General features: G+C 38.0%; 2 protein-coding genes across 4 annotated transcripts in view; one reads left to right on the top strand and one right to left on the bottom strand.

Moving 5' to 3' along the window:
* LOC110064963 (uncharacterized) overlaps positions 1–15,173 on the top strand; it is a 29,940-nt gene extending 14,767 nt beyond the window's left edge. Inside the window, exons 12-30 of the mRNA XM_089286657.1 lie at positions 70–216; positions 479–616; positions 1,341–1,442; positions 2,006–2,112; positions 2,770–2,955; positions 3,928–3,996; positions 4,218–4,336; positions 5,362–5,569; positions 6,576–6,650; positions 7,239–7,381; positions 7,981–8,095; positions 8,741–8,891; positions 9,087–9,213; positions 9,846–9,903; positions 10,126–10,214; positions 10,786–10,906; positions 11,807–11,848; positions 12,628–12,760; positions 13,374–15,173. Coding sequence (XP_089142783.1) covers positions 70–216; positions 479–616; positions 1,341–1,442; positions 2,006–2,112; positions 2,770–2,955; positions 3,928–3,996; positions 4,218–4,336; positions 5,362–5,569; positions 6,576–6,650; positions 7,239–7,381; positions 7,981–8,095; positions 8,741–8,891; positions 9,087–9,213; positions 9,846–9,903; positions 10,126–10,214; positions 10,786–10,906; positions 11,807–11,848; positions 12,628–12,760; positions 13,374–13,438 — 2,195 coding nt within the window. The 3' untranslated portion in view covers positions 13,439–15,173. The remainder of the gene's footprint in view (positions 1–69; positions 217–478; positions 617–1,340; positions 1,443–2,005; positions 2,113–2,769; positions 2,956–3,927; positions 3,997–4,217; positions 4,337–5,361; positions 5,570–6,575; positions 6,651–7,238; positions 7,382–7,980; positions 8,096–8,740; positions 8,892–9,086; positions 9,214–9,845; positions 9,904–10,125; positions 10,215–10,785; positions 10,907–11,806; positions 11,849–12,627; positions 12,761–13,373) is intronic.
* A 1,805-nt stretch (positions 15,174–16,978) lies between these two features.
* LOC110069247 (uncharacterized) lies at positions 16,979–27,061 on the bottom strand. 3 transcript variants are annotated; one of them, XM_089286670.1, is made up of 16 exons: positions 26,978–27,061; positions 26,813–26,910; positions 26,089–26,211; positions 25,412–25,463; positions 24,548–24,586; positions 24,335–24,376; positions 23,650–23,693; positions 22,956–23,019; positions 22,007–22,140; positions 21,475–21,711; positions 21,257–21,295; positions 19,718–19,777; positions 19,243–19,314; positions 18,639–18,674; positions 17,916–17,990; positions 16,979–17,071 (listed from the first exon to the last, which is right to left on the bottom strand). In XM_089286670.1, exons 1-16 carry the CDS (start codon positions 27,006–27,008, stop codon positions 17,030–17,032), a joined length of 1,188 nt encoding a protein of 395 aa, XP_089142796.1. In that variant the 5' UTR covers positions 27,009–27,061; the 3' UTR covers positions 16,979–17,029. The 3 variants fall into 3 exon arrangements, with proteins under 3 accessions (XP_089142796.1, XP_089142802.1, XP_089142792.1); XM_089286676.1 differs by having other exon boundaries at positions 19,243–19,311; XM_089286666.1 differs by having other exon boundaries at positions 16,979–17,990.
* Between the last annotated feature and the right edge of the window lie 780 nt (positions 27,062–27,841).

The following is a 27,841-nucleotide window of genomic DNA, read 5'->3' as shown; positions in this document are numbered from 1 at the left end:
GCATGATCCTACGATCTACCTTTTATTGATTACATAACTGATAAAGGGACCAATCTTCATTTTGCCTAGCTTGTAGCTGGAACAGTCAACTTTATTACGATGGAGATCACTGGAAGGAAAATGGCGTCGATTTTTACTGCACCAGTTCTAATGAAAAAGCAAGGCCTGGTTGCTATGTTGATAACGGTCGAGTACTGTGTACTGGTGCGATACCAGGTTGGTATAATAATTAAAGCGCTGTCCTAATGAACAAAGCGATACATATTGTATTGCTTCTGTTGTTTTTGTTGTTATTATTGTTGTTGTTGATGTGTTTCTGTTGTTCTAAGAATTCTCTGTGTGTTTTAGTTATGGCTGAACACAAATCCATTCTTGTTTCGAGACTCAGTTGGTTAGATATACGGTCTCTCGGAGGTTTGCCATTTTTTTGGTCGCCGTGGCTTTTCTTAATATTCCCTTTTACATCCTTTTGTTATAGGAATAAGAGAGTTGTCTTTAATATCAAACGATGGCCTTTTCCTATGCGAAAGTGGTGATGAGATTAGATCGATTGGCGACAGATGTAATATTCGTCCCAATTGTGGCGATCGATCAGACGAGAGGAACTGCGATCAATGTAAGTTATTTTAATTAGAACTGTGCAAGTAAGAACGGAGGAAAATGGAAACAGAGGTCATACTTTGAAGTAGCCTGCGAGTAGAGCCTCTTTTATCTCTTTTTATTTTTTGCAAGGAAAACATATGTACCATAGGAAAAGGCTCTGCTTGCAGGGTGACTTTGACGAAATTGGAACTAGAAACTAACATATACAGATTAATATAGATTGGTAAACGATACATATTATTTTCCTACGGTATGACGAGACGATAGATTGAAAAATTCACGAAAAATCTTCAGTGGGGGAATTTTCCTCACCATGACACTACTTATTAAGTAAGCAAAGCTTTTCCTAGAACCTGGCATCCTCGTTTATGTCAACGTTATGGCCAGAAGTCCAGTAGAGGATTGATTAAGGGATGCTGAGGTTTGACTGTAGACCGTTTCACATTTCTTTACATTTTGCTTCCCTTACTTTCGCTTGTAAAATTTGCCTAGTAGAACTAAACTGCGCATGCCTTGAATTTGTCACACAATCCCGAGAGCGAAACCTGTTGGATGCATCAAGAGAAGTTCTATCTTGGGATGGAAATCTGCATACGTTTTCCTAGCAGAAGAATTTCTTTTTCCTCTTTTCCTCTCTCTCTCTCTTTTTTATTATGCAAAAATTGTTACAAGAAGTACAATTTCAACTCTTATTCTATCGTGTTCCACTTATACGATATAGTTACTTATTTTGACAGACTTCTGTACTCCAGAAAAGTCACTCGGTTTTCTTTGGACAAGAACGCCAGTGGACGGAGAAATTATGAAGCACTGTTCTTTAATTAACTCCAACTGGACAGGTGACACCCTATTTAATTTTCATAAGTTGTATATCTTGGATCTAAGCAAGTTGCCTGAGCGATTAGGTGCCTTCTTTTGCCCGGAAGACCAAATAAACTTACCATAGCAACAACTAGTTTAGCCCAAGCTAAATAGATTAAATAAAGTAATAACAACTGGGATAAAAACACGAGTGAAATTAAGTTTGGAAGAACTACAAATACGGTGGGAACAACAACTTTTTTCTAGCTTTTAATTCGCGTTTCGTCAGCACAAGTTGTTTTTCAGTATAAGGAATGTTTTGTGCACTCTATGGAAACTGAGGGAGCTTCAAATTAACGTCATGATTGCTGAACTAAAAAGGTTTCATCGAGATATAGCAAGAAAGAGTCATACTTTTGAAATTTCATGAAAGACGATCTTTTTATTGAATTCTTTTTTTTCCCCATATTTCGAAATGTTGTTGTTGTTGTTGTTGTTGTAGTCGTTGTCGCAGTCCTAGTTGTTGTTGGCGTATTCGGACATAACCAACTAGTAAACGCATTTAATTGTTATCTATATACGCTAAATTTCACATTTAAAGGAGCATTTGGTAGTAAGTGTACTAGCAAAGTTGGAGGCACAGTCTGGATCCACAAGAATACTTGCGACTGTGAAAAGAAAACGTTAGTGGAGTACTTTGAGAAAAAAGTAAGTTTGAGCCATTCGTTTTCTTCCGATCCCACATACCGAGTTAAAAGCTAAGTTAATAGATGTTACTCCAGATGCAGAATAATTGGTGTCTTTTTACATTCTGTTATCATTTTGAATAATTTTTCCGTCAACTTGCAATTGCGTTTTTTTCTAAAGTTTTGAGCTAATAGAGAAGTAACTTGATACTATAACCCAAATAATTTTGATATGTCTTAGTACAACGAAACACCAAAAGGACTGGCACCATCCAGTCCCATCCCCTCACCCTCCCCCCCCCCCTCCCCCCCGCCCTCTCCACACCCAAAGCACGGTGGGGTATGTGTTTGCTTGCACACCCAAGGATTAAATCCCAAAAGTTCATAAGGTATCTTATGGAATATGGCCTGAACTGAATTGTCTAGTGTCGAGTTAGCCAAGACTGCTGACTAAAGACTAGGCTATTTGCTGAATGCAAATCCCGGAGGGGGTTTCTATCCACCCTCCCCCTATTTTTATACGATGGTGGCAAGTGTCTGTGTACGTCGGAGGGTTAAGTCCTCTTATTTAGCGGTTGCCGGTGTTGGACCATTTAATACTTTATTATCGTTTGGGTATACCTTTCCCAAATTCAAAGCGTTGATAACAGTAGTCAATTTCGAAGCTGTTTTTGATTAGATTGCAGATGTGAACGAAAGTAACTTCATGAATGCGTCAGAGGAAATGGCTACTTCAGCGGAGGCACGCGACTTCACCAATTCCAAAGCTTTTTTCGATTTGTTCAAAGATCTGTTCCACGCTGTAACAACCATACTAACGCCACTCACTCACCAAAATGCTGACATAGCTCTTCAGTACTGTAAGGTATGAGCTATACATACAAATGACTTACTTGTAATGAACTGAAAACCCCCAAGTGGGTCGAGGGTTCAAGCGAAACAATGTTCTGATTTTGTTGTCCCATTAACTGAGGGGCGATAACTTTTTCAGTTTCCATTCCTCGTAATAACCATCTTTCCTCCATTCCACGAAACCACCATTTCCACATTTCTCCTTTTTTTTTTTTTTTTTTTTTTCATTCGTTTATTCCCCCATTTACTCCTCCCACCATTCCATTTTTCTGCTGCAACTCCTTCCCTTCTCTACTCTTTAACAGGCCTTAAGTATTTTCCTCTCTTCCTGGCTTTCCTTCTCGTAATTTCCTTCTTTAGTTATGATTGTTCCCCAGAGAGGTACCTACAACGATTGATGGGTAGCAAACAATATTTCTCTGGTTCCAAAAATTTAGAAAACGTTTCTAGCCCTGAATAACGAAGTTGGTTAAAGCAAGCCGCGTTACTGCAGTCCCGAAAGCAATTCCTTTCCCTTGTATTACGTGTAACTACCTCATTATCGTTAAACACAAAGAGAAATAGTACTTTCTAATTCTGATTTCCATAATATTGAAGTCACCAGATTTTATACATAATGCTAAGAACGATCCCTAAACATTTGAAGACTGTTCGTAGAATGAAAACTTGCTGATGTTATACTTATCACGGACTGCTATAAGCACAGTAAAAACTCAGTCCTTCATGTATTCTCGTTAAAGAAGGTCTACATGGGGGACTAGGATCTCAGTTCTCAGTGAAAATGTCTCAGCTATCAGTTAAAATTTCAGGCCATATCTCTGCTATCGGTAAATGCCACATAGTTTATATCTCACGGTTAGCAGTCGAAATAGAAGTCATTTCTCAGCTGATGGTCAAGTAACATTTATACTCTCCTTAAAAAGATCAAACCACTTCCACGCGTGTTTCTAGTGAACTAACATTTGTGTGCTTGTTTTACTCTTAGCACTTCATCGAAACTGTACTTTTCTCTTCTATTTTTGGTCGGACGCAGCCATTTTGCGAGCCTAAGTTGGTAAGCTACTCGATCTACAGTGGATTGCACGGATATTTAAAGTTTTCAAATTACCTCGGTTGTTTAAGAGTGACAAACAAGTGCATTTTTGTCGCGTGTGTCTGTCAGTTCATCATGAAACTACCTAACAAAGGTATTTACCTCTACATTTATACATCACTTTGCACACCACTCTTGGTGTGTCTAAAGATTACTCACGAATAAAATTTTCCCTTCTAAAGGCAGGTGACCGAAACTCTCTGGCGGATAAAGCATTGGAATTCCTACGTCAGGCTCCTAAAAACACTACAGCCTACAATACTGGTGCCAGTCTAAGATATCAACGTGTCCGGGATCTGACGTGAGTTATGATGCGTGTGCTATTTAGTACCAGTTTATGTGTAAAAGCAACCTTGCATACGGTAGCTGCGCCCGCAATACGTACGGCAATCAAAACAGAGTCATCCTACTGCGAAACGACACGATAATAGTCCCTTCTATCGCTGCAAATAAAAAATAAATGTAATGCTCGAGTTGCTTTGGCCTTTTCTAATACTCAACTCGAGAATTCTGGGCTTAATTTCACGAAAACAACATATTTTGTTCAAAATAATACAACTATTATCCTACCTGACGACAGCGATCGAAGTGCGAATGGTAGAACGCGGGCGACCTATTTTTGGCGCCAAATTTAAAGCTTGTATACACAAATGTTTCATATTTTTCACTTTTTACAATCTGATATGGTTTTTGCAATCATAAATCCCTTTTCGTAAATATTAAATGCCGTCTCCAGAGAGAAAAATTGCCCGGCTTCAACGTCTTTCCAGTTAACATGCAGTTCATCGTTAGGGCAGTAAGTTTTTCTTGCTTGCAGACTCCTAATTGCTCAATTCAAATTTCAGGCGCACATGCCGTATGCAAGGAAGTACTGAAGGTTTCAATAACCACTGCGATCACATCCCAGATAGCTGGACGGTCAGTTATTCTTGGCAGTTAAGATCATAGAGGAGATGAAGAATAAAGACTGCTTGTTAATGCTAGCTCATTAGTTTTAAATACTGTTTTCCTCCCGCATTAGGCGCCAGTTCCTCTCTCGTAACTCTGATCACTTGGTGAGTTAGCCGCACTACTCAGTCCTCATCGAAGTGGTACTTCCTTGCCAAAATGCTTTTTCGGCTCCGTTTATATTGAGATTTGTTACAAAGTTTTCAGTCATATCACTTAAGTGTTCAAGTCTCAGGGCCGCCGTTAAAGTTGTGAGCTTGCGCAACTAAAGCCGCAGCCGTTTGTTTCTGGCCAAATGTCATTTTCTTTTTATAAACAAAACTTGAAGGTCACACTAACAGCAGCAATTTACACTGATAATTTCTTTAAATTTCACAGAACAGAGCCCAACGTAGTAGATAACTTCAAACCAGTTGCCCCAACATTCACCATAGCAAGGGAAAAACTGATTGTTAAGTTAAATACGGCTCCACGTATACCACCAGAGGTGATTAAACCTACCTCAAAAGTTACCAACAAAAGCAACAATGTGACTATAAGAAACGAGACAAGCCCAAGCAAGAATATAACTAAAAATGAAAACTTGGTAAGTCAAGTGCATGTCATGTATGTCTAAGGCAGCATCCACACTACGCCAGAGAAATTTTATCTACGGCTAGGCCTACCGTTCACACTAATCCGTCACGAAAACGGAGCGGTTCAAAACCCTTAAACCGGAGTAATTTGAAAGAGCCGGCATTTCGTGTAGAAGGAAACATTTTGAAAACGGAGCTTCTCGAAAACGATGACGTCACGATAGTCATGTTCCCTGACCGAGTTTTCCTCGGACATAATTCCAAAATAACCGGTGGCTGTTGCGTTTTTAAATTTCCCCTCGAAGTTTGGAGTAAAACATTTGATGCGTTGATCAGAGTCAAACCTCCGTTTTCAAATTTATCCGGCGTAGTGTGGATTGGGCCTATCGTCTGCAGTATTTAAACTTGATTACCAGCCTGTGCACAGAAATTAAAATGACAAGCCAAATGGACTAAACCCAAGCAACGGCTCTATAAGAAATACCTTATGAAAGCAGACACCTTAGATAATTTTGCGATGACTGATATTCCGAAGTATGAAATATAGCACAGATAATAATCGGCAATGGTACTGATCCATTTAGAGTATTTAAGAACTAAGCTTTGGGATATGCCTTAAGGATACAGGGATCCATCCACCGACAAAGTTCTTGAACATATGCTGATTTGATTAGGCACAAGTCAGCCGCAGTAGGTCCGGGTAATAAGAAAATTCTTCATCCCATGGAATGAGCTTGAGTGAATTGAAATTAACAGGTTGACATGAATTTCATCATCCACTTTCCATAGTCAATGATTTCTTTTGAGATGTGGAAATGTTACCATAGATTCAACCCCACCAAGTTTGAACCCTCACTTATCGTTTATAACATTCGTAGCATGTTGTGGTTAAAATCTATACCAGTCCACATATATGTTGTCATAATGTCGAAAGTAGAAAACAAAAAGACTTCTATTTATTTTTACATCTATACTTACCTATTTACTTTTTTGCCATATGCAAACCGTTCATTGAAGACAAAGGAGCTTACCAATCAACAAATAATGGACGCCTTGAGAGCTAATAACTGCACAAGTGTGGAGTTTAACGAGGTAAAGCAAATTACAAGCACGAATCAACATGATTGAAATTTTATCCAAATACATTTTAGAAAACATCCCGTAAAAAAGCTAGCGTTAAAAGCCGTACTTCTTTAAAGCCGATGAAAACAGAAACCTAGCCTGAGCTGTTGACATAAAGGCGTCAGCAAAAAGAATTTACATTTTTATAATCAAAATAAACTAGAATTTTCCCTTTTTGTTCTACAGTATTCGCTGAAAAAGAAATAAATACATTTTCGCAGTGTTTCTAACATCATAGCAATTGAAACATTCGCGAAAGTCAAGGGGGAGCTCGAAGAAGTTTGGGAAAAAAACCGCCTGCGGGTTGTGTTCCCAAAGCATTTCTCGTTCTAACATGATAGAAATACACGCAGTCAAAATGTCTCCTATCTCTTAAAAATTGTGTCTGAATAAGAGATGCGTTATCAGTACTAGTTTGCTTGAGGTGGTTTGTTACAATGTTGCGCATAACGGCCGGTGTCAAAACTCTATTCGTTGGTACCTTCTATCTCAAATTTTACATTGTTTTGTTGGCATGCATGCTTCCAGATCACGTCCCCCTCTTCTATCTTTTTTTAGGGAACGGGTGTGTTCGTTTATAACCAAGATGCGTCAAAAGAATCTATCAGGCACGAGAAAATTCAAAGCAACATGGAGCTAGTGCTGTTATGTATTTCAATATCAGCTGTTATTCTGGCGCTCATACTGCTGACAGCATTGAGGTAAAACAAACATTATATCGAGCCATTTTCTTGGCCAACTGTAATACGTGTCTCAGTTTTCAAGGTGGAACAGGAAATGACCCATCCCTTAATTAGGAGTCACTAATCGGATACAAGTAGGTGGGCTTAAAGTTACTATTATTTGGCCTGCACGTCTGCCATATTCGGCCTCCTTCCCGTTCAGCAGCAGCGCTACCTCCTATCTTAACTTTCAAGTTTTCCTCCACCTCACCAGCTCCAGCCAAATATCTTCTGGTTCGATTTGCCATTTGGTGTTTTATTTTCGTGTCCCGTCTTTGTCGAAGATACCATCAAAAACTAGAAATACTTTAATTTGGTTGTTTGAGACAAATAAACGCCAGACAAGTGGCCATATTTACGCCAGAACAGTGAATGACAATTTTTTGTCGAACTTAAACAAACAAGTGCAACGAGGGCATTCCCCAATCCCATCCGCAGAGTAAAATTGGAACGAGATAAAAAAAAAAAATAGATGTGGAGATTCACGAAACACGACTTATAAGTTGCAAGATAGGAAACAGATGCCAAGTTGGAATCTGTAGTCGCAAAGTTAACATGAGATTGATTCTATTACACAGGCTAAAAACGTCAGAGAGGCTATTTATACACAAGAATCTCCTCTTGTCCCTGGGCCTTGGAAATCTCGTATATGTTTTGGACAAAAGCTTGTTTGCTTCAAGACGGTATCATGTGGTATGTAGAAAAGTTCGAAAATCCTGCTTCAAACAAATAGCGTCTTTCATTCGTGATCTACTTTTAAACTGCAGTTTGAAAGAAAAAAGAGAGTGGAAACTGAAACTTTCCTGCTGAACAGACAGAAAAAACCGTCACGGCAGCTATTAATTAATATGATATATGTATTTAGGCAGGCCTAAAAGTGGAGTTCCTGATTACAATAAGTTAATCTCGCTTGCATTTCAATCGAAAAACCAGGGCCTGGTTTAAAAAAAGATCTCAATAAGCTTTAATGCTGAGCCCACAATATGGTCACATGATTCTGGTCAGCAGATACCTTCTTTTGACGGTGTCAATTGATCGTAAATTGAATGTTTAATATCATAGATGCTGTGTGCCTTGGTCGACCTATAGTTGGAGTATGGCCGCCATGTTGAGCGATGTTGTCGTCGTATTTCGTCCTCGTTGGGCGCACGCGCCCGCGATCCATGCCGCTAGCCATTTTGACCATGGAAACCAAGTTGCATGGCTTTCTGTTTTTACGTGTGCATGTAGTTCTCTTGCTATAGTTGTGGTGCTCCGCTTGGCAGCCCTTCGGGGGGCCGGAGCTCCGCAATGAAACAATGGCACACAACTATTGCAAACAATTGTTCGTTTTTCCAGGCCCTATGTTCGACAGTGACAGTCGTTCAGTTCTTCTTTCACACTACGTTGTTCACGTGGATGCTTGTAGAAGGAATAAACCTGTACATCAAGTTGGTTAAAGTCTTCTCAGTGAAAAGACAGTACGTTGCATACTTGGTTATAGGATGGGGTAAGTACTCATTTCTTACGATTTTGAAGATAACCTTTCTGTATTCATTTCCTAATCGAGAATAAAAGAAGAAATGTATAATACGTATATCTACCCTTCAGTGAGTTGAAGTCAACGAAGCACTCTTCGCAAAGTAAGCGAAGAATTATCTGAGAATATAACAGACTCTGTTTTTCCCTTTCTCTCTTACTCCAGGAATTCCGGCAGTCATAGTTGGATTAATAGCAGCTATAAGACCCAGTACCTTTAATATGGGAAAGGCTTCATATAAGGACATCACCTGTGGCTCATTAAACTTTACTGCTGAGATACTGCGCACCAGGTATGATTCTTCTTTTCTTATACTGAAAGCAGTCATCCAGACTTTCGGGTAGTCCTTGTGCGGAGCTTGCACTCATCATCTTCGCGCCCTTGGTACTCGTGTTTTAGAGCTTCCTCGCTCCCAGCTAATCATAATTTCTAGGCTTTCTTTCATAGGCGCATAGTTAGTAACTATGATCGGTGCTGCATTTGGCGCGATACATGAGAACCTCGCCACGACTACGACCACGCCCAAGCCGCCACTTAGGTCACATTGTTTGACCCGACCAAACGCAAAAGCACTCAAATCATGATGCAGTATGAAATAAACTAAGTCCAAAAGGTGCAAAGCTAAAATCCATAAAATAATTGTGATATGACTAATTGTGACGCGGTTATATTACCAAGCATTTTACTTAGCAACGGCTAAGTACCTACTTACTTAAGACCAGTAAATCGGCCCGTAATTCAATGCTATTATTCTTACGTTAATGTGACATTAACTATGAAACTAAAATCACCTGAAAGAAAAACGAATTGAACTGACACTGGCTTGTCTGGAAGACTGGTCAAAAAAAGAGCAAATGACGACTTTTATTGAAAAAGAATGTGCAATGCTATGCTGCAATCTGTCGTTCTCCTGTCTTTTTACAGATGCTGGATAAACGGAAGTCTATGGATTTATAAAGGACCCATTTTAGTCATACTTGTGGTATGTGAAAGAGTTCGTTAACCCTTGAACGTTCATGGCGACACAATCCAGCATCCAAGATCGACCAACAGTATTAACAATAAGAGTCCCATCACTCATGGCTTCCCCTATTTGAACTTGCCTCCAAGCCCTGGTTCAATTATTAGAGAATTGCCCAGTATAACGTTTTTCAGGTTATTTTTAATAAATAAATTAATTAATTAACTATTTTGTTTCTGGCAGGCAAATATGATGTTGTTTGCGATTCTTCTCCGTGTAATCTTTGGGAAAATAGGTAGCAAATACAGCAACGACCACTTGAAAGTTACCAAGTAAGCTGATATAATAAAACTAACGCGTCCTAACAAACCATAGTTAAACTAAAGTCACTGAAGAAAATTTAATAGAGGAGCTTCTTTTCTACTACATATATAAGTAATAGATGGGTTTTATAACAATTTGAATATTCGGCACTGAAACATATTATTTCACAGTGTTATTATCATTTATGCCTTGACTTCGGCTTAATAAAACGAACCTGTGTGAGGACAACACATCTACGAGAGAACACCCAATACCATTATTTTGACTCTAAGTTATTTTGTCTTAGAAGTTAAAGGTAAAAAGTGTGACATGATCGATCTATTTCTAAGCCGGCTCCGGTACTACCATAGCGTTAACAGGCTGTTCCACGCAGGCAGATGTCGACAGATGGTGTCTTGCTTTTTTAATTAAAACTGTTGTCTTTTCAGTTCTCCACAGTATCGAGATTTCAATAGCTGAACGCAAAAGCATGTCAGTTTTGTGTATAAGGAACACGAGCTTATATGTTTCGTTCACTAAAGAAATTACATTTAATTTTATTTGTTTTAACAACGCCTCCCATATTTTCAAACTTCTCAGGAGAGGTCTAAGAAGCATTGTCGCCCTACTCCCCTTATTGGGTGTCACATATGTAGTGGGCTTTTTTGTCGAGTTCCATCTTGCTTTGGGATACGTTTTCATTTTGCTCAACTCCACACAGGTATGTTCTTGTTGTTGTTTTTCTTTGTTACTCACCTGAATTAAGGTATGGGTCTCGCTTTTATATGATGTTTTGATCAGTTTTTTTCTAGATTTGGTCTTTTTCTTCAAAAAACAAAACGGCTTCTAATTTTTTATTTAGATACGAAATAAAACTTTCCGATGTTTAACTCAGTTTTAAGCAGTTACGTGATTAATCATGCCCTAAAAATATGACCCTTCAAGTCTTAGATGTAACTTAAAGGGTAATAAACTAACCTGGCTATACGTCATCCTAAACGGGGATTTTGAAAAAATGTTAATTGTTTCGTTGTAATATCATGGCACGTGAACAAGCTGCAAAGTTCTTGAAACTAATAATGAAATTCTTCGTACAAATACTTCACCCTATGCAAGCTTGTGAGCGATATCTGAAATATAATTATTTTAAGTTAGACCACCCTTCCAAAATATAGAGAGACCCTTTCCTTACTTCACTTGAGTGTTTGCTTGTTTTCTTATCTCTACATATTTTTGTCTGAGTTACTTGTCCTTTTGGAAAGGAAGCTAGAGTCAACGAGCCACGCCGATAACTATGCTTGCTGAACTTTTAAAGCTTATGACTGCGATCCAAAAGAAAAAAAGGAAAAAAAAGAAAGAAAAAGAAAAAAAACTGTAGTGATACTAAGATACCTTCTTTCCGCAATTTGAAGGCACAGATTGGCATAACTTCCTCATTCCCTAGTTTATTTTTTATGTTTTTTGTTGTTTTTTTGTTCGTTTGTTTCGTTTCTTTGCTTTTTAGCTAGAAACCTTAATCTGTTCTAAAACAAGAACTGCAAGGTTGCCTGAGGAAATTTTATTCATGTCAACGTCTTTAACTAACTTGCTCTTCTGCGTTGTTGCCGTTGTATTTCTACAGGGAGTTGTGTTTTTCATCTTTCATTGTGTCCTTGATGACCAGGTAACATAAGTCAATGGTGTGCACGGGGGGACTCATGTTTCGGGGTTAAGGAAGGATGCCATCGTCATCCTGAGAGTTTTTCTTCAGAATTTTGAAAAGACTATTTACTACGCAATGTTGAAATTTTTAATACCTGTTCATTCATCCCTCAGCGAAATTTTGTGGTGTCAGCTGGTTCTCTGCCCCACTTAATGTTACCATTTTAAAGAGGAGAAATTACAATAAGCAATAACCAAAGTTTCTTCAACTGAAATAATGATTCTGACAGCAAACTTTCACAGAAATCTTTTCTAGACTTCATACCAACAAAAGGGAGGTTATTTAAAAACTCTTAACCAACGTCATAACACAATTTGAACCATCACTATCACTTTCGCTGATCAACAAATTCACCAGAAGTTGAAGTTGAGTTATTTGAACTAACAGTTCCATTTTTAGCACAACACTCGCAGTTACGTAACAGATTATCCTAGAGATTTCAAACGATATATGCACCTGAAAAACAGCGGAATTGAGATGGGAAGTTTAACAGATGATCAACCAACCCCAGTTTGCATAATCTGATTCATCACTACAACCCCGTAACTTGCTCACGCAATCACGAGTTGAAAATTGATTCAAGATGGCCAAATAAAGAGGGGAATACTGTAAAGAAACACCTTTTTGTTTTTTCAGAAACAATGCCGCTGTCGTCGAACCTTTCAACCAATCGTGCTCACCTAATATAAAATGCACAGGAAAACGAAACAAGTACTAATTCATATTTCAATGTCTTTAAGCTTCGCGATGCTACTCGGAAGTTGTTTGCAAAACCCAGAGCAGATTCTAAGACAAGAACAACACCAGCCTCCAATCCCAATACAACACCTGTTATGGAAAGAATCTCCAGAGTCAACATTCTACATGATTCTGGTACGCGTTAGATTCTCATGATCACATCTTGTGAAGGACCCCCACCATCTTGCCAGTATGATACTGATGTGCTTTACCGTAACATGGGTTAACAACTGTTGTTGTTGGTTTGTTGTTTCTACTGCTTTACTGAAACATGCATTTCTTTCTTCGATTTTTCTTCAAGATGTTTCTCATCTAGTGCAGTATTGACACAACACATATTCCGTCAAATTCATATTCATATTCCTTATACTATTTCCACCATTAAAAGTACCAATTTTCAACTCCTCTCAAAGAAATACTGTACTGCTGGAGCAGCTTAACAACGGCCCTAGTCGAAAATACCGAAAGGTATCATGAGTACTGTAGCCATAATAGTTTATCGTTACTACACTTGATTGAGGATCGCGGTGTCATAGCAACATGGAAAGATAAAGCATCAATTCACGTGTCTGTACAGTTTTCTATCACGCCGAAAAAAAGCTTCGATTGAGCTACAGTAAATTATCAATACCCACAATGCTTCTCGGCATTGTCGCATACACTTTGACCCTTTGAAAGACAGCCTCTTCGAAACCTTATATTTATAAATTCAGTGAATACATTTTTATCGCTTTTTCCCTTCCTACAGAGGACGGAAAGGAGACGAATGGTGTGACAATGAAGAATAGCACACAGAGTGAAACTTCATTTTAGAGAGAGAAAAAATATATATAATATATAATGCTTATACAGATGGATATTAAGTGTCTGAATACTTTTAGCAAGATTGTTATTTAATTATAGAGTAACAGTAGTCAAGAGTGGGCAATATATTTCTTTCTGTGTAACTTTCTATTGCCCTTGTGACGGTATTTTGCAATATAAGTACTGCATGTTTAAGATAGCAATGTAAGTTATGTTACGATTTTGTAAGCAATGAGTTACACGGTTCATTAGTACGCTGGTTTAGTTAGTAATGTTAGTATTTGTTAGAAGCCGTAGTATTGTCCCGATGGGGGAGGGGTACTCCCTTATATGGGCTTACAGGTATGTGCGGCCCCAAAGGGTATGGTTTTTCAGCCGTTTTCGTCATAAATAGGGCATCGATTTCAGCTGATCTTGGCCATTTTGGTCATAAATAAGGTATGCTTTTTGCACTCTAGCCTTGATATGGGTATGTTTTTAAGAAGAAGCCACTTTTTTCATCATTATCGAAAAGAAAATCAACAAAAGCCCTTCACAAATTATGTTTACGGTAATTTAACATTTGGACTGTACTAGGGAACTTATTATAACGTAGGTCTGAAACAGAGTTTTGATTTAAGGATGTTGAATATCGCAGATTTTTGTCATAAATAGGGTAAGGATTCTGGGAAGCGAGCCGCACACCCCCATCCAATTTTTCTGGGAGTACCCTCCCGGGAGTATTGTAAAAGTACTGTAAATAGCTGTAGCTGTAGCTTCGAAGTTAAGTCTATGCTGTACTGTTTTTTAAGTAGCTGGAGTATTGTAAGTGGTGTAACTGTCCTACTAAATGTAAATTTAAAAAAGTATGAGCAATGTCAATCGCTGTAATTTGTTAATCTTTCTCAACAATTCGCTATACGTTCAAAATATATCTGGCACTGTAAGCCACGAGTTTCTATACGAATGTTCGTCATACGAATATTCTAATTTACCTCAGGCAATAAAAGACTGAGGTATCGGCAATTTCTCAGCCGCGTAGAGTAGTTGTTTTGCCAAAGATTATTTCTGTAATGAAGGCGGGGGTGTGAACTGTATAGTAGTTATATAACACTTCTTATAGTAGCTGAAATAAAAGCTATCATCAATCGTTTTCTTTCCCATATTTCCAAGACGTTTCTTCAATCAATCCTAATTTATAGAAATTCGATATCTTCAACACAATCTTGCAACATTTCCTTTTTTTGTTTGTTTGTTTGTTTGTTTGTTTGTTATTTATCGCTTAACCGTATTTTAAGGTCTGTATGAACTTTAAGTATATCATGTTTTATTTGTTAATATGATTAGTCAAGCAAGGTTTATGTAAGAGCCCACAGTAATGTCCATGTCACCCTCGCGAAAATAAAACGAGCCTTGTGTAAACTTTACTTGGTAACTTCAGGCTATTTGCTTCTTCTCAATATGAAAAAGAAAAAAAAAACAATTGGTTTTAACGCTAAGACACTTTAAATAGACAGGGAAAGATCCATTTTCATAAGTGGAATATGCTTACTAGTAATCCAGGATAAATCTGTGTAACAAAGGTTTAGGGGCGCGGTTCTTTGAGGCGACGTAGACGCAATGATTCAGTGTCAATCCGTCACGCTAGGGCTATGTGTAACATTATGTATAATTATGTGTATATGTACTGGAAACAAGTAGATTTTAATCAAAGCTGATCAAGTGCTTCATGTAAATGATGAAATAAACATATTAGAAAACCGTTTATCTATTATTACTTAACTAGGAATATTTGTTCGCTCTTTGTATTTCCCGCCGTTTCTGTTTTTGTGGTTTAACTTTTAAATACATGAAATAAGAGATGCAAGTGATTAAATTTACTACACCGTGGTTTTACATTTCCACGCAAGATTGCCAGTCGTTCCAGCATTCACGTGACGTTGATATAGCACATCAGATAAAGGTTTACTCTTCATGCATAGGAGCCAGCTGGCTCATCAGGCTGGAGTTATATATCTCCTGTTTCTGTAGCATGGAGCGACTAGGAATATTCCTACTCCCCCCTCTCCTGGATAGAACGCTAGTCCATCGCAGGGTTACCCCTGCCCCCCAGCATTAAATTCGTCGGTACCTATTATACACCTGGGCGTAAAGAGCACTTTCAGAGACAAGTGTCTTACCCAAGAACACAACGCAATGTCCCTGCTAGGATGCGAACCGAGACCGCTCGAGTCTAGAGACGAGCGCACTAACAGTGAGGCCACCGCACCTCCCGGTTGATAGGGTAGTTAGTAAAAATCAAGATAAGCTGAAGGAATAGCTCTTATGAGACCACCCTTAACTGTGGCATTCCATCACCGTGGTCAAATTTTCCCAATCTTGTAATTTTTTTTCCCCTTCTCCGCGTCCTCATCCAAAAAAAAATGGCTTGTGAGTTAAAAATCAAGCTTTCATTGTATCACCTCAAGACTAAATAAAGCTGGGCTTGTTGAGCCAAGAATACACAGGTGTTTTCACATGACGTCACGGCAGCCATATTGGTGTCCAGACATTGAAACGGCTGGACATATAATTCATTGTAGGTCACCACAGAGTCACACATCAATTCTGTGAGAGTTGAACTCTTTTCTTTTTATGTTAACGCTTTCGTTTAACGCTATTACGTTCCTTTAAAACAAAGTACAATGTGCGTAGTGTTCCAATTAAGCCAGGTTAACATGGTTTTTCAAACCTTCGCATAAACTCGTTTGCATTACCGAGCATGTGCAGTGAACACTTTAAAAAAGTCCGTCGGGTCGTTTTCACGATGTTTGAAACAACTCTAAAAATCAAAACCAAGCCGTTCTAGGCCTCAAGACACATTTTGTAACGACTTTGCAAGCATTATCACCGACTTAGTATCCATCTGTCATCCATTTATAATCATTACGCAAAAACTAGTTTATTTGTTTTTGCGATTTATTCCAAAACCAAACGTACAGAATTGATTTCGTCTTGCATACCCCATTTGTAATACAGCGTAGTTTAAGTCATTGGTATTTTTTTTATAGTAAATATAAGATTTATTGATTAAGATTTTCTTTCATCGTCAATAACTAGTGATTTTTTCCCCCTTCATTTTTCACTTCGATCTGATTAACCGCTAAAATGAAAATGTTCGGCGGCTCGGGAAAAACTGCACGCAGACACCTTGAACGCAAGAATAGCCAAACTATTAATACCTAATCACACCTTTCTGTTGCGCTCCGCGCTCCGCGGAATATCAGGCGACTTTGCCCGACGTACTCTGGCCACTACTTATAGCGAGACCAAAAGAGACTCAAAAGCCGGGCGCGGGAGGGAGATGGGAGGAACGCACCAACAGTCTCCTGGATGCACTGACTCGGTCCCGCTTCTAACACATGAAATTGTCACCATCCTCCCCGAGCAAGTTGATTCAAAACTGCCTTTAAAATTTAATTACAATAAAACCCACGATGTTATTTCGGAAAATAGTCCCACTCCTCCACCAGTCCAAACTGAACAAGATAAAAAAAAAACGAATTTATTAAAAACAAGGGAAGCAAAATGTTTAATAAAACGTTCTTTAATTTTTCTGAATAATAACGCCAGGCCTTTGTGTCACTTGTTCGCCTTTACCCAGTCCCAGAGTTTCGTTAACTCCTGCAAAGAAACAAACAGGCCTGCTTGAGGAATATAAAACGCGCGCGTGATCAAAATAAGCGTATGAAATAATGCGTTTCTGTCTCGACTAAAGACTCCTGTCTGATTCTATCTAGCCTGGAAGCTACACTAATCTCTCCGGAGACCAGGAGAAATAAAAATACAAATCCAAATACAGTTGAAACGGTTAAAGAATCTTTCCGTCGCGTTTCTGGATCAAGAATCATTGCATGGTAAGGTAGGGCGTTGATTTTTGTTTTCCTCTAGTTCGGCAGACGATGGTACAACTAAGGCCACGTTTTACTGGAATCAACCTTTGGTTTGGGTTGGTTGACTTCCTTCGTGCTCCATTGGGAGGATACTCTTTGGACCTTGCGGTTGACCAAAGTTAAATGAATATAAAGCGAAACAGACTGACTAACCCCAAATTGCATTCATTCTCGACAACAGTCCGCCTTATCAACGGAACTATACTAAAATCGATACATGAGTAGACTTTTGCATCCCCTTGGCCTATCAATAGCAAGAACTTAGCATATTCTCCCTTCACCTGTCTACTTAAAAATAACCATTTTCGAGTTACAGTGTATAAAAGTACGCCTGAAGCTTGTCTCATTTGAACGTACATGTACAGTACTCCCGTTATGGGAAATCGAATTTTTTTCCCTAGAACCACTTCAGTCACTGCCTACATGTAATTAACAAGATTTAATTATCTTCACATCATCATTTCTTACCAGTTATATCAATTAATTAATTATTTTATATCCTCGAGTTAGATAAAGTGATGATCACTGTAAGAGTAGTAAGAGTGACATGTAAAAGAAGGACTGGAAGTACTTACAGCTTCATCTGTGACTTTGTGCGAATGCTTCAAGTAGTTCTTAAATTTGTCCACTTTCTTTGGAAGATTTGGCGTCTGAAAACAAAGCAGAAATACAATCAACACCTATTGACTGAGATTTTTTGTGATGTCCAGATCAAATCGAAGGCAAGGTGAGAGTTTAGACCATGCAGTCTGTTTCCCTCTTGTTTGTCAGAAAGGGAGTGCGGGACAACATTTCTAGACAAGAGGGGATTGGAAGCGAGAAAAGGGTGTGGCACCTACGGGAGACCTCTTGCCCCACACCTCAACCCATTATCGTTTCAAGCAAATTTGACAATACTTTTGGATTTATCTCTTCCCGTGTTAGACGAAGGATACCATGTTTACCATCTGATATTCATTAATCAAGGAAATAGTGATTTTCAGGTATTACGCGTTCAAACTGGAGCATCGGATATTGCATTTTCAGACTTAGACAGATTAGTTTAGCAGCCATTTATGAAGATCTCAAAGTAAAATTTGCATGATGTAACAATTGTTATGGTTACTTGAAGAAAAAAAAAAGACAAGAATTCATCAACTTGTACAGCTAAGTTGGATGCAAAATGAATGTTTACAGCGTATTTGGTGCAATGTGCCTTAGGTAGCATGGCGAGTTGGAACAGTGCACTGGCACAGACATGCAACTGAGATCTGTAGCACCTAGGTCCTAAGTTGTTGTATAGTTAAGACCTCACTAACCTTCAGTAACTTTTCTTTTATTTTGTCCATGTCGAGCTGAAAAAAAAAAAAAAACAGACATACACATAACTTACAGTTCATCCCGCGTGTGATTTTTCTAGCTCTCAGGTTCAATGTGTTATTTTTACAGGAAAGTAAGGCCAGTGTAATTTAACAAAAGTACTAACTTTATCGAGATTTGTGTTGAAAAATAACACGAAAACATTCTATCCATTTTATGACAAAGATTTGAGATAATTTTGAAGGTAAATAGGCCTGAAAAGCTGATTGATTTTGTCAATGAGCCTGCCTAGTTTTTCCTTACATGTAGCTGCATTGCTAAAGACATGAATTCATACCTAGTATTGTAGTTGGTAAGTTACATCGTACAAAATGATAATAAGCAGGAGACCTGTGCAGTATTTTTTTTATTTTGACAACATGGATATGTACGTAGTTGTGTATCACTGTATATGCAATCTCACATTTTGACATGTACATAATTTTATTTCCAAAAGTCTTAACAGTGACAGTCTGTAGCCAGCTGCAGAACCTGTACTACAGTACACTGTAGGTACATGTAAGTCGTCTACAGAGCATTTCTTATCTTATCACAGTGTCTTACTGATTGAGGAGTTTTATTTCCAGATTTCTTTGCGTCATCTTTGTTTGCACCAGTTTTAGGCGTACGTGGCTGCTGAGAACACAAGATAAACTTTATTTAGAAAATAATGATAGAAATATGTAACTGTGACTCAAGACAAACATAAGCATCTGGCAGAACGTCTGTCACTTGCACCTGGAGAGAGAGCGGAATGGAACTATCCAACAAAAAGAGCAGGGCTGCTCATTTTTTACCACCCATCATTAGTTAATAATTATAACGCAGTCCATTTTTTCAGTTTCCCCACTACAAAAATTATTATAAAACAAATGGTTTGTTGCCAATGCTGTGCAAAGGGAAAAAAAACCAGACCAGAGTATAATGATTGCAATAAAAAGTCAGAGTGAAAGTCTAGTTGCTGTTGCTGCCAAATCAAAGGTACTGTACTGTACATGTATATCTATATATGTAGTTCTACTGTAAATTGGCCTTTAACCTGTTGAGCTGGTGTCTTGTTTTTTTCTTGTTTGTTCTTCTTATCTTCTTTGACTACTCCCTACAAGAAGTGGAAAAATTACATGTACACAAAAAGATGTGTACTCCCCTCTAAATACACCTTATTAGCCTACTTACATGTAGCAGGTGCTTGAGTATCAATGGAGTGCACTGGAACCCTGCACATGAGTGCATATGTAATCATGCAAATGACTGTGCATGCACATACCACAGGCAGACCACTCTACGGTGTTGATTTTTTTTTCCCTTCCTGGGCCATGCGAGGTATTTTTTTATGAAATTATTTTTGGCCAGATACTGGTAAGACTAGAGAGGGAGACAAGGCTTGCAGCTTGGCATTGTGGTGGGCTGCTGTGGTATGCCAAGTGCTGATTGGTAGATTTGAAACGGCCTGCATGCCTTGAATTCCTTTGGTCACTGAGTTTGGCACCAATCATATTGAGAATGCTGTATTCTTGATTTCAGCATCAATTTTCTTGAAAAACATTGGAGGGATGAAGCTCAAATTTGGCAAAGAGATAAAGAAAAATCTCATCTATCAACAACCATCGCCATTCAGGTGAGATTTTCAGTATTTTGGTGTTTATCCCAGTTTGAAGTGGAGGAGGTCGCAGCTGAAGGCCGCCAAGTTGCAAGCTTTGTTTCCCTCTCTCCTCTTGCCAGTATCTGGCCAAAAGTAATCTAGTAAAATAACGCTTCAGACGGCCCAGGAAGGCAAAAAAACACCACACATGAGTCGATTACTCTTTCATTTAGCTTTATTGGGATATTCAGACCAAGATGTAATTTAGATACGCAATTTTCAGAGCTTTAGTCATAACTCTCATAGATTCTGTTCATTTCATGTAAAAATTGCAGGCTTTCGTGCAAAAAGGGCGTATATAGCTTTTTGGGCCAATTTTAATTTTTTCAGGATTGAGCTAATTTTAGGCAGACTGACTTGTTTTGACATGAAAAGCATTGTTGCATAATTGTTTTTGTTGATTTACGCTTCGTTTTCGAGAAATAAAGTGGTAAAAAACTCAGTTTTCCAAGGGTATCTTTTGGAGATCTGTTTGTGAATGAAAAACAAAAGAAACCTTTTGTTTTGCTACACAATGAAGACACAGAAGCGTGCCATTTGCCACTAGTTGTTCGAACCGATACAAGTGTTATTATTCATACATGTATAATTACACTATTCTCTTATTGTTGTTTCATTAGCGCAAGCGAATAAGACGCTGATCGGCCGGACTTTACCAGTTCGATACGAGGTCGGTTTGATACGAGGACAAAACAAGTCAGTCGGCCAAAAATTAGCTCAATCCTGCAAAAAATAAAAATCGGCCTAAAGAGCTATATATGCCCTTTTTGCACGAAAGCCTTCAATTATTAACCATGAACACATGGAGTGGTCTGCCTGTGCATGTACATGTATTTGAATACACATACACTGTACATGCACAGTCCATCAGCACATCTTGCCTTAGATAAGATTATAAAATTGGTAATAATACAATTCACGTACAAGTGTACTTACATTAGTGACTGGCTTTTTCTTCGCTCCTTTTGCTTCCTTCTGTAAAAAATAATAATGTACAAAATTAGTTATTATAATGACAGGCGAGTACAACAGTATTTACATCCAAGGAGGAGTGTTTACTATTTTTTTATTGGAGGTACCATGTATTTGCATGTACGTGAATAACATTCAAAATTAAAAAGACTTCAAAGATTAGCTCTGTCACTCCCTCAAACCTGAACTGTTTTTTTTGCCGTCAGACTGGTGGTAATTTCATCTTCCTCGTCACTTTCATCCTCGTCTTCATCATCATCATCCTCATCGCTTTCATCCTCTTCAGACTCGTCTTCCCCTGACTCCTCCTCCTCATCGTCATCATCATCACTCTCATCTTCACTGTCCTCATCCTCTTCGCTCTCTTCCTCTGCATCCTTCTTCTGTACCTGGACATCCTTATCTTCTGGCTTATTTTTCTGCAACAAAAGTAGAAAAATCAAAAAAATGTCCAGGCTAATCAATCAATCAATCAATCTTTATTTAGAGAGGATAAACTCCTAATGCAGGTAGTTACACAACTAAAGCTAAATAGGGTTTATTTCACTTCTGCTTGAGTGGTATGCCTGTATTTAACTACATGTGTAGCTAAAGGCTTGAAACAAAGTTTATTTATTTGCCTTTTTTTAAAATACAACTGTACATGACATAACAGAACCAAAATTCCCAATGTTCTGTTAAATGACAAACAATCAATGTCTGAACATTTCTTACAGCTGTCTTTGGAGTTTCCTCTGTGTTTTTCTGTTTTTGTTTGTTATCGACTGCCACTTTTGTGGATTCTTCAGTTGACTCATCTTCATCATCATCATCGTCATCATCTTCATCTTCTTCACTCTCCTCTTCACCTAAAAAAAAAAAATATGGTCTACAGTGTAGGTGAATTACGTGCATCTTGCCACTAACTTCATGTAACTTGTTCAAATAAAGGAGCACAATCACTATAATACCACACTCTATTAACATTCCACAGTATTGGTTGTACTCTAGAGCTGCAAGGAATACGTTGTTAGATGTTTCTTGAACTAGCATGGCATGATGCTGCCTGATACCTGTACATGGCAATAGACCTTGTACATGTACATGTATAATCTTAATCTGAGAGGTACATGTACATTTTCCCCTAGCCTAGTGTCCCAGAACTACTGGGCAAATTTGCTCAAAGACTGGATACTGCTATCCCAGGGTTAATCACTATCCAGCTGAGATCACAGCTTCTTTTATCCACACTTGACCTTTGGATAGCTTTTTTTTGTAGTAAATAAGGTTATCTAGATCTACTACACTTTGTACACATGAGGCCTGTTGTGTTAATCTGACTGGGCTTCTGACAAGAGTGCGGGAAAAAATCATATTGTGCTGGATTTTGGGGCCAAATTGTGCCAGAAAAAAAAATCAATTGTGCAGGATTGTTTTGTTATGGACAATAAAACAACTGTGATTTATTATTTGCAAAACAATTGTCGCAATCCGCAAGTGAAAAACTGGAGAAGCTGACTACTGTCCATGATCACAAAAGCTGCTGTATATGTGAAGAAAGAACACCTTGAAAGCAAGGCTGGAGCCCTGAATGTTGTAGCACAAAGCCGCTTACAATGAACATTGCATCTAATCATTCCTTATGGCATCACAATACTGTACAAGGGTTCAAACAAATTCTTACCAACTTCAACACGAGCAAGCTTCTTTGGTGGTCCCTTGGGAGTCTCGGATGCAAGAGGTCTTTTCTACAAGTAAACAAGCTTGCCTTGTTAGTGATCATGAACAATAGCGACACAACAAATGTACATTAGATGTAACTATACAAAAGGGCACCCCTCAATTTCTTCCCATGGCAGATAAAAATAATAAAATAATAAAGATTGTCCATCACTTCTCAAAGCCTATTATGTTAATGAGATGTCCAGTTCTCCAGGCTTCACTTTGCATTTGTCTACAATGTAGAAATGTAATGAAGTACAAAGTGCAGTCAAGTGCTTATTATGAAATATGGCATACAACACTCTTGACAAGCCATACCAGTCAATTACAACCAAAGTCAAACAGCACATTCGCATGCTTTCGCTATGACTTGTAAAGATCTTTTAATTATTATTTTTTCCCTATGGTTTCTAAGTAGCAAAGAGAAAAAGAATACTCATATGAAAACAACATGAAGGTGCTTTAAGCTTGAGAAAATTCCACGCTTGCAAATGAGGCCTGGGAGTGAATTTTGAGCATTTGACATAACACATACAAGACCTACTGAGAACAAAAACTGTGCATTTATCACTACTATTCATGAATCAGAGCTCATAACCAATAGGATGCACAGAGCCGAGTTAGTTACTGTATGATTATATTCCTGTAAAATGTACCTTTGAACCAACTTTAGCCTCTGATTTCACTAATTCATCACCATCTATAATAGCAAAATTGATACAACTGTTAATCGCTCACTGAAAACTCTGCACTAATACATGTATGTTCAGAACATCTGTACGAATATTACTACAGCAGCTTTTAAACAGTTACAGCAACATTGTATAACTTTTGTTCTCTCTCAGGGTACAGTAAATACATGCAACATGTATTTCACAGCCATTTGAGTCTAAACTAAACAGAAAAAAAGTCTGGGACAAGTACCCGTGTGTAGCTACCTTCAATGACATTAATGAACAGATTAACTTCGAAGAGAACCAAGTACATGTAGCATTTTGTTCATTCGAAAAGTAATTTACCCAAGGAGATTATAAACCAGAACTGCTGCCTGTTTGTTTGTTTGTTTGTTTGTTTTTTGTCTGTTTTACTTTTCAACATTATCAATTAATATCTATGTATAGTTTGCTCTACTACATATATGTACATGTTCTACACACAAACGAAATGTCTGCTGTTCTCAAATTAGGCAAAACAATACAGCATAGGTTCTCCAACTCCATGTTGGTACTCATGTCTCCAACCAGAACTACAGAACAAGTCTCAGAAGCTATTTGTTTAAGCAAACGTTTCATGTGATTTTAATTACAAACCAGATATTAATTTGTTTAGGTTAATGCATACCTTCATCACTCTCTTCATCATCATCATCTAATAAATATAGTTCTGCAAATAGTAATGTTAAGAATAAAATGGTAGAAGCATCATCATGAAAGACTGTACAGCAACTGCATGACAGTTGATAGGTAAACACAAAATGCAACTTTTACATGTACTGTACATGTATACATGTGTATACGTCTTCACTAAACAACAGTGCCTTAAAACCAGTCTTACCTTGGTAAACAGAGCCAGTCAAATGGACAGGTCCAGAACCTGAAAAAATGCAATAAATACGTCATTAAATAACCCAACAATTTACTGCATCGTATCTTGTCTAAAAGTAACACATACAGGTATATGTACCTTGTAACACAATTCAGGTAATATTACGGGACAAATTGATCTTGTCAAGGTTTCTCATGGTGTACATGTATGCACTGACACATGGAAAGACCCCAAAGACAATGTAGGTTAGTTTAATGCTGTACAAGGCTTACTGTTATTGATAATATTTTAACTTCTGTTGGTTTTCCATAACAAAAAATTCATGTATGATGTTGTTGTTGCTATTAAATGTATAGAGGATATTACATGGCTGTGCATGCATGGAGATACAAAATTTCTCTCGAGTGTTGAAAAATATTTCATGAGCAAGCACGGTGAATGAGTGAAATATTTTTCAGTATGTGGGATATCAATTTATAAATTGCTACCACTCGGTATATCATTACATGTAAGTTTTATTAAACAAATAAAGAAGCCCAAGCTGTGTATTACACTGTGATAAAAGACGACAGGCATTTGAAAACACGAGTGTTCTCAAATGTCGGAAGTATTTTATCACAGTGTAATACACAGCTTAGGCTTCTTCATTTGCTTTATAATAATAGAGGAAATGTGGCAAAAAATGCACTTTTTTATGTTTTACACTCTGATAAAAAATGGGTTTTTGACCAATCAGAGTGTGTGCAGGGTCCTACATGTATCTATATCATACATGATAATAAAAGTGGTTCATGAATGCACAAATTAAATGCAAGGACCTACATGTATTTTCTAAGAAAACAGCTTTAACAGAAAACTGAGCAGTCCTCTTACCCTCGATGAGTTTAAAGGTGGCTGAGGATGGGAATGCCAAACTAAGTCGACACTATAAAAGAAGGGAAACATCAGCAATAAATAATAATAAGAAAGATATAGTAAATTATAAGCTCAGTAGTGAAACAATATGCTGTTCAAATATGACTTCAGGACCAATAGAATTCTTTCCTACATGACCTCCCAAGGTTTATGCACTAAGCTACAGAGAAATTTGTGTTTACAAAATGTAACAAGGCTATAATTTAACCTGTATATTCACTACATCGTAGGTTTAACTGACACACATCATGTCTACTGTTGTACTTCTATGTAAAGAAATTTTGAGAGGGTGCTGAAAGGTTTAATAGTTTGTTTTGCTCACATTGTATTTATTTAGTATTTTCCTTATTTGTCATCGCCTTAATAATTCTTTTGACCATACATTTACACTTCATCAACCATATTTCAGTTTACTCTCTAGCATCCCAAATTAACCAGCTAAAACACTGAGGAGCAAATGCAAACTGAAGTACACAGAAAGTGTGTGACATACGACAAAGAGTGACCAAAGTTTGGAAGCTTCGTAATGATTATATACATACTAAACAGCAAAAATTATGCAGTCATTATAACAATAATGTTTAATCAATGGCTTAATATAGTATTTGCAAAAACGGCAAACAAAGATACTAAACCTGATCAGTTTTTCCAGACGTTAAGGCGAGAATTGTGAATGTAACCATGCTATCACTACTATCTGTTGTCGTAACCTGCACCAGATTTTTTTCATTTGCTTTGGCTTTTAACCCTAGACAAGCCTGCAGAATGAGAATCGTTGATGTACATGTAAATATCAAAAGGGAGAATAAGAACGAATACTGTCTGTTGGATCTGAGCAGAAACACATCTTGAAAAAACAAATAATCATGTCTAAATAGTATCAAATGTGTCATGATTTATTATCCAACACTTTCCTTTGGTTTCTCTGGTTACCAGGGCAGCATGCAAAAAAAGTTATGTCTGATAGCCAGGGGGCTAGTAGATTTTGCAGTCAGGCAAATTAAGCTATTAAACATCTCTGACATTACATGTAGCTTTAAATATCAGTTCCCTTATTAACTTCACGCTCTTAACCAAGATATTGCTTCACCTGCCCTTTCAACACGAGTGTGGTAACACTTCAACCATTTCACGGAAAATTGTTCAATATTTTGTCAACAAGTTCTTCCCTGCAAATAAACTTAATTCAAATCTTAACAGCGCTAGCCTGACCAGCTCCTAGATTATGATTACCTTAACAGTGCCTACAGCTCTTAAACCTATATTGCTAATCGATAACATCGACAAAACTTTAGCGACTGCAGAAACACCATTTAGCTAAGTAAACGTCGTAAGCACGTGGAACGTTGATAAACGCACCTGAGATACTACCAGTTTCTGCTCAATATCTGCCTTACTGAGTTCTTCGTCTTCACAGTCCCAACTGTGTTCCTTTCTGTCCTTGCTCAGCTCACAGCCTGTGGTGGATCGGATTTTAAAATAAGACTATAGTCACGGCCGAATAGCATCAACAAGAAGTCTTACCCCAGAAAAACTCCTTCTCCATGGACGCCATCTTACAAAAAGAACGATTCTCGCGTGGTCGGTATTATTCTACGCATTCCCTTGAAGGACACAGCCGCTGGTCATTACAGGCACGTGAGGCGTACTAAGAGTCGCGTGTCCTCGCGTGTCACCTCATTTTATTCTCACGTTTTTCTCCGGCTTTACTACAGTCGACTCCCGATAACTCGAACCTTCAAGGGAAACTGATATAGTTTCTAGTTGTCGGGAGTTGGGAACAACGGTGTTTGATGTTTTTTTATTCATGCAGTGTACATTTTAATCAAATTTAATTACAGAATAGAGACGTCGAGTGAAAATAAAGCAATACAGCTCTAAAAGGTAAAGGTAAAGTTACAGGAAATGTATGACGGAAATCCAGGGGGCAAGCAATTTCGGTTCGAGTTAGTGCAAGGTTCGAGTTATCGGGAGTCGACTGTCTCATAGATTCGGCCGCACTTAATTTTGAACTGATTTTGGACACAAATTTGTCCAAAACTGAACCTGCCCCGAAGGTTCAAGGTTTCTGCAAATTTTACAGCGCTCACCAATATTGATGTTACTTCATTGTTCATTAGAAAATTACTTCGCTCTCAGAGAACTGGTCGCTTCTCGGAACGGATATTATCCGCGGACAAATATCCGAGCATATTTCCGCGCCAAATGGAAGATATTGCTTATATACATGTAAACCTTCTCATCACGGCTTAGGAAGCCATTGTGACCCGTCAGACATCACGCATCAGAAATTATAGTAGTTTTATGGGAATCTGATGCAAATGATTTTCTTGGTTTCTTTCGATTTCTTCTTTTCGAATTTACGGAAACTTTTAATCTGCGCACAAA

The sequence above is a fragment of the Orbicella faveolata genome, unplaced genomic scaffold, assembly GCF_042242905.1.
Source record: "Orbicella faveolata isolate gen_17 unplaced genomic scaffold, um_ofav_v1 contig_1, whole genome shotgun sequence".
Lineage (NCBI taxonomy): Eukaryota > Metazoa > Cnidaria > Anthozoa > Scleractinia > Merulinidae > Orbicella > Orbicella faveolata.
This window is presented reverse-complemented; position numbering and strand designations above follow the sequence as displayed.